This window comes from Panulirus ornatus, chromosome 39 (assembly GCF_036320965.1).
Source record: "Panulirus ornatus isolate Po-2019 chromosome 39, ASM3632096v1, whole genome shotgun sequence".
Lineage (NCBI taxonomy): Eukaryota > Metazoa > Arthropoda > Malacostraca > Decapoda > Palinuridae > Panulirus > Panulirus ornatus.
In genome coordinates this window covers 8,220,407-8,231,571 of record NC_092262.1, presented here as the reverse complement: position 1 = coordinate 8,231,571, position 11,165 = coordinate 8,220,407, and the positions used below count along the sequence as shown (strand labels likewise).

Genomic DNA, 11,165 nt, shown 5'->3' with positions numbered 1-11,165 from the left:
ACACCCACATCTACCTGATCTACATCTACACCCACATCTACCTGATCTACATCTACACCCACATCTACCTGATCTACATCTACACCCACATCTACCTGATCTACATCTACACCCACATCTACCTGATCTACATCTACACCCACATCTACCTGATCTACATCTACACCCACATCTACCTGATCTACATCTACACCCACATCTACCTGATCTACATCTACACCCACATCTACCTGATCTACATCTACACCCACATCTACCTGATCTACATCTACACCCACATCTACCTGACACCCACATCTACCTGATCTACATCTACACCCACATCTACCTGACACCCACATCTACCTGATCTACATCTACACCCACATCTACCTGATCTACATCTACACCCACATCTACCTGATCTACATCTACACCCACATCTACCTGACACCCACATCTACCTGATCTACATCTACACCCACATCTACCTGACACCCACATCTACCTGATCTACATCTACACCCACATCTACCTGACGAAGGTACATCTACCTGACGAAGGTACATCTACCTGACGAAGGTACATCTACCTGACGAAGGGAATGGGTATGAAGAACTTCACTGTGTACTGACGTGAGCAGTCGGGTAGGCCCTTATAGGCGTGGGATGGGCAGGTGAAGGTGATGGTTGACCCGGCACGGGTGATGGGGAAGCACAGCCACCCATCCCAGGTGTGTGGACAATGGCCTCCCGACCCATCTCCTGGGTGGGAGGACGACCTCCACCCATCACTCACCTCGTCCACTCCTGAGTGGGAGGACGACCTCCACCCATCACTCACCTCGTCCACTCCTGTGAGAGAGAGAGAGAACCACCCATCACTGACCTCGTCCACTCCTGGGTGGGAGGACGACCTCCACCCATCACTGACCTCGTCCACTCCTGGGTGGGAGGACGACCTCCACCCATCACTGACCTCGTCCAGTGACGTCAGAGGAAGGAATGGTGAACAGTGACGTCATGTGCTCGGCAGACAGACAGACAGACAGACAGACAGACAGACAGACACACACACACACACACACACACACACACACACACACACACACACACACAGCCACACAGACACAGACACACACAGACACACACAGCCACACACACAGCCACACAGCCACACACACAGCCACACAGACACACACACAGCCACACAGACACACACACAGCCACACAGACACACACAGCCACACACACAGCCACACAGACACACACACATCCACACAGACACACACAGCCACACAGACACACACAGCCACACACACACACACACACACACACACACACACACAGCCACACAGACACAGACACACACACACACAGCCACACAGACACACAGCCACACACACACGCACACAGCCACACAGACACACACACACACACACACACAGCCACACAGACACACACACACACACACACACACACACACACACACAGCCACACAGACACACACAGACACACACAGACACACACAGACACACACACACACACACACACACACACACACACACACACAGCCACACAGACACAGACACACACACACACACACACACACACACACACACACACACACACACACAGCCACACAGACACACACAGCCACACAGACACACACAGCCACACACACACACACACACACACAGCCACACACACACACACACAGCCACACAGACACACACAGCCACACACACACACACACACACACAGCCACACACACACACACACAGCCACACAGACACACACACACAGACACAGACACACACAGCCACACACACACACACACACACACACACACACACACACACACACACACACACAGCCACACATACACACACAGCCACACACACACACACACACACAGCCACACAGACAAACACTCACACACAGCCACACAGACACACACACACACACAACACACACAGACACACACAGCCACAACACACACACAGCCACACACACACACACAGCCACACAGACACACACACACAGACACAGACACACACAGCCACACACACACACACACACACACACACACAGCCACACATACACACACAGCCACACACACACACACACAGCCACACAGACAAACACTCACACACAGCCACACAGACACACACACACACACACACTCACACAGCCACACACACAGCCACACACACACACACACACACACAGCCACACACACACACACACACAGACACACACAGCCACAACACACACACAGCCACACACACAGACACACACAGCCACACAGACACAGGGAGACACACAGAGCCTGACCTGGTGGAGGGTGGTCGTGGTCGTGGGTGAGCGAGGTGGTGCAGCAGTGGAGGGCATCCCTGCAACACGACTCCAGCTTGCTGGCCTCCAAGTCGTCCACCATGGCCTCCACCACGAAGCCCCACGCCTCCACGTCCTCCGGGTCGAAGTGGTACGTCTCGTTCTGTTGATGGGGTAAACCCTGGGGGGTTAGCCATGGGGGTACATACTGGGGAAGGGTCGTTACTCCCCCAGGGGATCAGCCATGGGGTACATACTGGGGAAGGGTCGTTACTCCCCCAGGGGATCAGACATGGGGTATATACTGGGGGAAGGGTCGTTACTCCCCCAGGGGGTTAGCCATGGGGGTACATACTGGGGGAAGGGTCGTTACTCCCCCAGGGGGGTTAGCTATGTGGGTACATACTGGGGGAAGGGTCGTTACTCCCCCAGGGGGATCAGCCATGGGGTACATACAGGGGGAAGGGTCGTTACTCCCCCAGGGGATCAGACATGGGGGTACATACTGGGGGAAGGGTCGTTACTCCCCCAGGGGGATCAGCCATGGGGGTACATACTGGGGGAAGGGTCGTTACTCCCCCAGGGGATCAGCCATGGGGGTACATACTGGGGGAAGGGTCGTTACTCCCCCAGGGGGATCAGCCATGGGGTACATACTGGGGGAAGGGTCGTTACTCCCCCAGGGGGATCAGCCATGGGGGTCCATACTGGGGGAAGGGTCGTTACTCCCCCAGGGGATCAGCCATGGGGTACATACTGGGGGAAGGGTCGTTACTCCCCCAGGGGGATCAGCCATGGGGGTACATACTGGGAAGGGTCGTTACTCCCCCAGGGGGTTAGCCATGGGGGTACATACTGGGGGAAGGGTCGTTACTCCCCCAGGGGGGTTAGCCATGGGGGTACATACTGGGGGAAGGGTCGTTACTCCCCCAGGGGGTCAGCCATGGGGGTACATACTGGGGAAGGGTCGTTACTCCCCCAGGGGGTTAGCCATGGGGGTACATACTGGGGAAGGGTCGTTACTCCCCCAGGGGGTTAGCCATGGGGGTACATACTGGGGGAAGGGTCGTTACTCCCCCAGGGGGTTAGCCATGGGGGTACATACTGGGGGAAGGGTCGTTACTCCCCCAGGGGGTCAGCCATGGGGGTACATACTGGGGAAGGGTCGTTACTCCCCCAGGGGGTCAGCCATGGGGGTACATACTGGGGAAGGGTCGTTACTCCCCCAGGGGGTTAGCCATGGGGGTACATACTGGGGGAAGGGTCGTTACTCCCCCAGGGGGTTAGCCATGGGGGTACATACTGGGGGAAGGGTCGTTACTCCCCCCAGGGGGTCAGCCATGGGGGTACATACTGGGGAAGGGTCGTTACTCCCCCAGGGGGTCAGCCATGGGGGTACATACTGGGGAAGGGTCGTTACTCCCCCAGGGGGGTTAGCCATGGGGGTACATACTGGGGAAGGGTCGTTACTCCCCCAGGGGGTTAGCCATGGGGGTACATACTGGGGGAAGGGTCGTTACTCCCCCAGGGGGTCAGCCATGGGGGTACATACTGGGGTGGGGGGTCGTTACTCCCCCAGGGGGTCAGCCATGGGGGTACATACTGGGGGGGGGTCGTTACTCCCCCAGGGGGTCAGCCATGGGGGTCCATACTTGGGGGGAGGGGTCGTCACTCCCCCAGGGGGATCAGCCAAGTAGCGAGGTCCTCTCTCTCTCTCTCTCTCTCTCTCTCTCTCTCTCTCTCTCTCTCTCTCTCTCTCTCTCTCTCTCTCTCTCTCACTGACCCCACAGCAGAGGGCGCCCAGGTCGTACCTACACTACCACGCCCACTTCCCACGCCCACTTCCCTCCCACGCCCACCTCACCCCCAGCAGGAAAGATCGAGGTGGAGACTCTTACGTCCTCCTTCAGAAAGCTCGCGGGGCGGGGCGGGGCGGGGCGGGGCGCCAGAAGCCACGCACGAGACTCACACACACACTGTGTATAACCAGCGTCTCTCACAACCACCAGACTCACACACACACTGTGTATAACCAGCGTCTCTCACAACCACCAGACTCACACACGCACACTGTGTATAACCAGCGTCTCTCACAACCACCAGACTCACACACGCACACTGTGTATAACCAGCGTCTCTCACAACCCCGAGACTCACACACACACTGTGTATAACCAGCGTCTCTCACAACCACCAGACTCACACACACTGTGTATAACCAGCGTCTCTCACAACCCCGAGACTCACACACACACTGTGTATAACCAGCGTCTCTCACAACCACCAGACTCACACACACTGTGTATAACCAGCGTCTCTCACAACCACCAGACTCACACACACACACTGTGTATAACCAGCGTCTCTCACAACCACCAGACTCACACACGCACACTGTGTATAACCAGCGTCTCTCACAACCCCGAGACTCACACACACACTGTGTATAACCAGCGTCTCTCACAACCACCAGACTCACACACACTGTGTATAACCAGCGTCTCTCACAACCACCAGACTCACACACACACACTGTGTATAACCAGCGTCTCTCACAACCACCAGACTCACACACACTGTGTATAACCAGCGTCTCTCACAACCACCAGACTCACACACACTGTGTATAACCAGCGTCTCTCACAACCCCGAGACTCACACACACACTGTGTATAACCAGCGTCTCTCACAACCCCGAGACTCACACACACACTGTGTATAACCAGCGTCTCTCACAACCACCAGACTCACACACACACACTGTGTATAACCAGCGTCTCTCACAACCACCAGACTCACACACACACTGTGTATAACCAGCGTCTCTCACAACCACCAGACTCACACACGCACACTGTGTATAACCAGCGTCTCTCACAACCACCAGACTCACACACACACACTGTGTATAACCAGCGTCTCTCACAACCACCAGACTCACACACACTGTGTATAACCAGCGTCTCTCACAACCACCAGACTCACACACACTGTGTATAACCAGCGTCTCTCACAACCCCGAGACTCACACACACACTGTGTATAACCAGCGTCTCTCACAACCCCGAGACTCACACACACACTGTGTATAACCAGCGTCTCTCACAACCACCAGACTCACACACACACTGTGTATAACCAGCGTCTCTCACAACCACCAGACTCACACACACTGTGTATAACCAGCGTCTCTCACAACCACCAGACTCACACACACACTGTGTATAACCAGCGTCTCTCACAACCCCGAGACTCACACACACACTGTGTATAACCAGCGTCTCTCACAACCCCGAGACTCACACACACACTGTGTATAACCAGCGTCTCTCACAACCACCAGACTCACACACACACTGTGTATAACCAGCGTCTCTCACAACCACCAGACTCACACACACACACTGTGTATAACCAGCGTCTCTCACAACCACCAGACTCACACACACACTGTGTATAACCAGCGTCTCTCACAACCACCAGACTCACACACACACTGTGTATAACCAGCGTCTCTCACAACCACCAGACTCACACACACACTGTGTATAACCAGCGTCTCTCACAACCACCAGACTCACACACACACACTGTGTATAACCAGCGTCTCTCACAACCACCAGACTCACACACACTGTGTATAACCAGCGTCTCTCACAACCCCGAGACTCACACACACACTGTGTATAACCAGCGTCTCTCACAACCACCAGACTCACACACACACTGTGTATAACCAGCGTCTCTCACAACCCCGAGACTCATACACACACTGTGTATAACCAGCGTCTCTCACAACCACCAGACTCACACACACACTGTGTATAACCAGCGTCTCTCACAACCCCGAGACTCACACACACACTGTGTATAACCAGCGTCTCTCACAACCACCAGACTCACACACACTGTGTATAACCAGCATCTCTCACAACCACCAGACTCACACACACTGTGTATAACCAGCGTCTCTCACAACCCCGAGACTCACACACACACTGTGTATAACCAGCGTCTCTCACAACCCCGAGACTCACACACACACTGTGTATAACCAGCGTCTCTCACATCTAGATATATACTATACAAATCCAGAGATATAAACAGAACGTGAAGAGATTAAATAAACCGTCATCCTAAAAACTATATAGATCCAGAGATATAACTATATAAATCCAGAGATATAAACTACATAATTCCAGAGATATAAACTATATAAATCCAGAGATATAAACTATATAAATCCAGAGATATAAACTATATAAATCCATAGACATAAACTATACAAATCCAGAGATATAAACTACATAATTCCAGATATAAACTATATAAATCCAGAGATATAAACTATATAAATCCAGAGATATAAACTATATAAATCCATAGACATAAACTATACAAATCCAGAGATATAAACTACATAATTCCAGAGATATAAACTATATAAATCCAGAGATATAAACTATATAAATCCAGAGACATAAACTATAGAAATCCAGAGATATAAACTACATAATTCCAGAGATATAAACTATATAAATCCAGAGATATAAACTATATAAATCCAGAGACATAAACTATAGAAATCCAGAGATATAAACTACATAATTCCAGAGATATAAACTATATAAATCCAGAGATATAAACTATATAAATCCAGAGATATAAACTATATAAATCCAGAGATATAAACTATATAAATCCAGAGATATAAACTATATAAATCCAGAGATATAAACACAACGTAAAGAGATCTTAGAACTCACTTGGACTCGGAACTTATGGTCGACTCTTGGCTTGGCGTGTGGGAAGTTGACGACCTTGCGCACCACCTCCAGGTTGTGCTTCCTCCTGTGCGCAGGCACGAAGTGATAGCACCAGTAGCAGGTCTGGTGCTGGTAGTAGCCGCCCTCTGTCGGCAGGTAGTCCATGACGACGTAGCCCATGCGACAAGCCGGGTACGCCCCCCGGGAGGCGCTGCCCTCCGGCTGGCGCGGTCGGTGGCGAGAAGTCGCCACAGGAGGAGCGGGCGATGATGTGGTATCCACCAGGTTCACTGAAGTGGCTGGCGCTGGCGGAGGCGACGAAGACCCACCTGACGGAGGTGAAGACCCACCTGACGAAGGGGAAGACCCACCTGACGGAGGTGAAGACCCGCCTGACGAAGGGGAAGACCCACCTGACGGAGGCGAAGACCCACCTGACGGAGGCGAAGACCCATCTGACAGAGGCGAAGACCCACCTGACGGAGGCGAAGACCCACCTGACGGCGTGGTGGTCGATCTCCCGCCCGAGATCGACCAGCAGAGGAGCAGCTGGAGAAATACAACGAAGGAATGTGATACACCGAGTCCAATCTTCACTTCCATCTCATGATGGACTTCAAAAAAGGAGAAAATAAATAAATTAAAAGATAGTCTCGTCTGACTCATTTATCTTTCGTTAATAATTTTCGTTATCTATCAGTTATGATGATAATTAGGTGAGTAAATAACTCTAAATAGATAAATAGTAGACTGACTCATTTATCTTTCGTTAATAATTTTCGTTATCTATCAGTTATGATGATAATTAGGTGAGTAAATAACTCTAAATAGATAAATAGTAGACTGACTCATTTTTCTTTCGCTAATAATTTTCGTTATCTATCAGTTATGATGATAATTAGGTGAGTAAATAACCCTAAATAGATAAATAGTAGACTGACTCATTTATCTTTCGTTAATAATTTTCGTTATCTATCAGTTATGATGATAATTAGGTGAGTAAATAACCCTAAATAGATAAATAGTAGACTGACTCATTTATCTTTCGCTAATAATTTTCGTTATCTATCAGTTATGATGATAATTAGGTAAGTAAATAACCCTAAATAGATAAATAGTAGACTGACTCATTTATCTTTCGTTAATAATTTTCGTTATCTATCAGTTATGATGATAATTAGGTGAGTAAATAACCCTAAATAGATAAATAGTAGACTGACTCATTTATCTTTCGTTAATAATTTTCGTTATCTATCAGTTATGATGATAATTAGGTGAGTAAATAACCCTAAATAGATAAATAGTAGACTGACTCATTTATCTTTCGCTAATAATTTTCGTTATGTATCAGTTATGATGATAATTAGGTGAGTAAATAACCCTAAATAGATAAATAGTAGACTGACTCATTTATCTTTCGTTAATAATTTTCGTTATCTATCAGTTATGATGATAATTAGGTGAGTAAATAACCCTAAATAGATAAATAGTAGACTGACTCATTTATCTTTCGTTAATAATTTTCGTTATCTATCAGTTATGATGATAATTAGGTAAGTAAATAACCCTAAATAGATAAATAGTAGACTGACTCATTTATCTTTCGTTAATAATTTTCGTTATCTATCAGTTATGATGATAATTAGGTGAGTAAATAACCCTAAATAGATAAATAGTAGACTGACTTATCTATCTTTCGCTAATAATTTTCGTTATCTATCAGTTATGATAATAATTAGGTGAGTAAATAACCCTAAATAGATAAATAGTAGACTGACTCATTTATCTTTCGTTAATAATTTTTGTTATCTATCAGTTATGATGATAATTAGGTGAGTAAATAACCCTAAATAGATAAATAGTAGACTGACTCATTTATCTTTCGCTAATAATTTTCGTTATCTATCAGTTATGATGATAATTAGGTGAGTAAATAACTCTAAATAGATAAATAGTAGACTGACTCATTTATCTTTCGTTCGACCAGGTCTGGTTGAATACCGTGTGGTTGAAGGATGACAGTAAGTGCCACTCCTTGTCAGCGTTCCTACTGGTAAGTACCTGTATCAGTAAGTACTAGGGAGTGTCAGTAAGTATCTGTAAGGGTCAGTAAGTACCAGTAAAGATCTGTAAGTGTCTGTAAGTACCTGTAAGTGTCAGTAAGGGTCAGTAAGTACCAGTAAGTGTCAGTAAGTACCAATAAGTGTCAGTATCTGTAAGGGCCAGTAAGTACCAGTAGGGGTCAGTAAGTACCAATAAGTGTCAGTAAGTACCTGTAAGGGCCAGTAAGTACCAGCGGGGGTCAGTAAGTACCTATAAGGGTCAGTAGGTACCAGTAAGTGTCTGTAAGTACCAGTAAGGGTCAGTAAGTACCCGTAAGGGTCAGTAAGCAGCAGTGTCAGTAAGTACCAGTAAGTACCTGTTAGTGTCAGTAAGTACTAGGGAGTGTCAGTAAGTACCTGTAAGAGTCATTAAGTACCAGTAAGTGTCAGTAAGTACTAGAGAGTGTCAGTAAGTACCTGTAAGAGTCATTAAGTACCAGTAAGTGTCAGTAAGTACTAGAGAGTGTCAGTAAGTACCTGTAAGAGTCATAAGTACCAGTAAGTGTCAGTAAGTACTAGGGAGTGTCAGTAAGTACCTGTAAGAGTCATTAAGTACCAATAAGTGTCAGTAAGTACCTGTAAGAGTCATTAAGTACCAATAAGTGTCAGTAAGTACTAGGGAGTGTCAGTAAGTACCTGTAAGAGTCATAAGTACCAGTAAGTGTTATTAAGTACCAGTAAGTGTCAGTAAGTACCAGTAAGGGTCAGTAAGTACCAGTAGTAGTCGGTAAGTACTAGGGAGTGTCAGTAAGTACCAGTAAGTGTCAGTAAGTACCAGTAGGGGTCGGTAAGTCAGAGGTATGTGACGTTACTTACCGCCCACGTCACTGGCCACAGGCCTCTCCGTACTGCCATCACAGCTTAACTTGCCACTGCTCCTGTTACGTAACCGTTACTCCTGCTTGCGTTACCGTTACGTCTGTTAGTATTACTGTTACTGTTCCTTCGACTTCTGTTGGTGGCGTTACGTGTGTTACCAATCTTCCGACTTAAGTCGCTTACTTTCGTGTTACTATGTGTGACTTGCAGGTGTCACACGCCCTTGTAATTGTGACACCAGAACCTCCGGCGTGTCACATCGTCGTCAGTGTGACACCGTAACGCTTCTTGTTACACACCCTTTGTGTTACTGCGTCACATCCAGCGTTACGCTGCCTCGTCACTGTTGCCACATCCACCGTCACGCTGCCTCGTCTCTGTTACCACATCCAGCGTCACGCTGCCTCGTCACTGTTACCACATCCACCGTCACGCTGCCTCGTCACTGTTACCACATCCAGCGTTACGCTGCCTCGTCACTGTTGCCACATCCAGCGTTACGCTGCCTCGTCACTGTTACCACATCCAGCGTTACGCTGCCTCGTCACTGTTACCACATCCAGCGTCACGCTGCCTCGTCACTGTTGCCACATCCAGCGTCACGCTGCCTCGTCACTGTTACCACATCCACCGTCACGCTGCCTCGTCACTGTTGCCACATCCAGCGTCACGCTGCCTCGTCACTGTTACCACATCCAGCGTTACGCTGCCTCGTCACTGTTACCACATCCAGCGTTACGCTGCCTCGTCACTGTTACCACATCCAGCGTCACGCTGCCTCGTCACTGTTACCACATCCAGCGTCACGCTGCCTCGTCACTGTTACCACATCCAGCGTTACGCTGCCTCGTCACTGTTGCCACATCCAGCGTCACGCTGCCTCGTCACTGTTACCACATCCAGCGTTACGCTGCCTCGTCACTGTTACCACATTCCTCCCAAGCAGAAGCCACCACGAACACACACACACACACACACACTATACACATTTGGCTGTTCATAACGGAGGTGACGCCTTCGTAATCCTTCTGATAAAGCGATAAATGATAATTCATCGCCGATAAGTTGGATTATCCTGTCTGAGAAGAAACGATAAGAAATGTGTGTGTGGGGGGATTATCACCCTTATCGTGTTATTCAATATTCGTCTATACTGACCTTCT

At 48.7% G+C, this 11,165-nt stretch overlaps 1 protein-coding gene across 1 annotated transcript in view; it reads right to left on the bottom strand.

The window, feature by feature from the left end:
* The window catches only part of LOC139761099 (corticotropin-releasing factor receptor 2-like), a 32,617-nt gene extending 21,452 nt beyond the window's left edge, over positions 1-11,165 (bottom strand). The window contains exons 1-4 of the mRNA XM_071684983.1: positions 10,000-11,165; positions 7,082-7,630; positions 2,316-2,478; positions 615-788 (exon numbers count right to left, since the gene is read on the bottom strand). Coding sequence (XP_071541084.1) covers positions 615-788; positions 2,316-2,478; positions 7,082-7,630; positions 10,000-10,038 — 925 coding nt within the window. The 5' untranslated portion in view covers positions 10,039-11,165. The remainder of the gene's footprint in view (positions 1-614; positions 789-2,315; positions 2,479-7,081; positions 7,631-9,999) is intronic.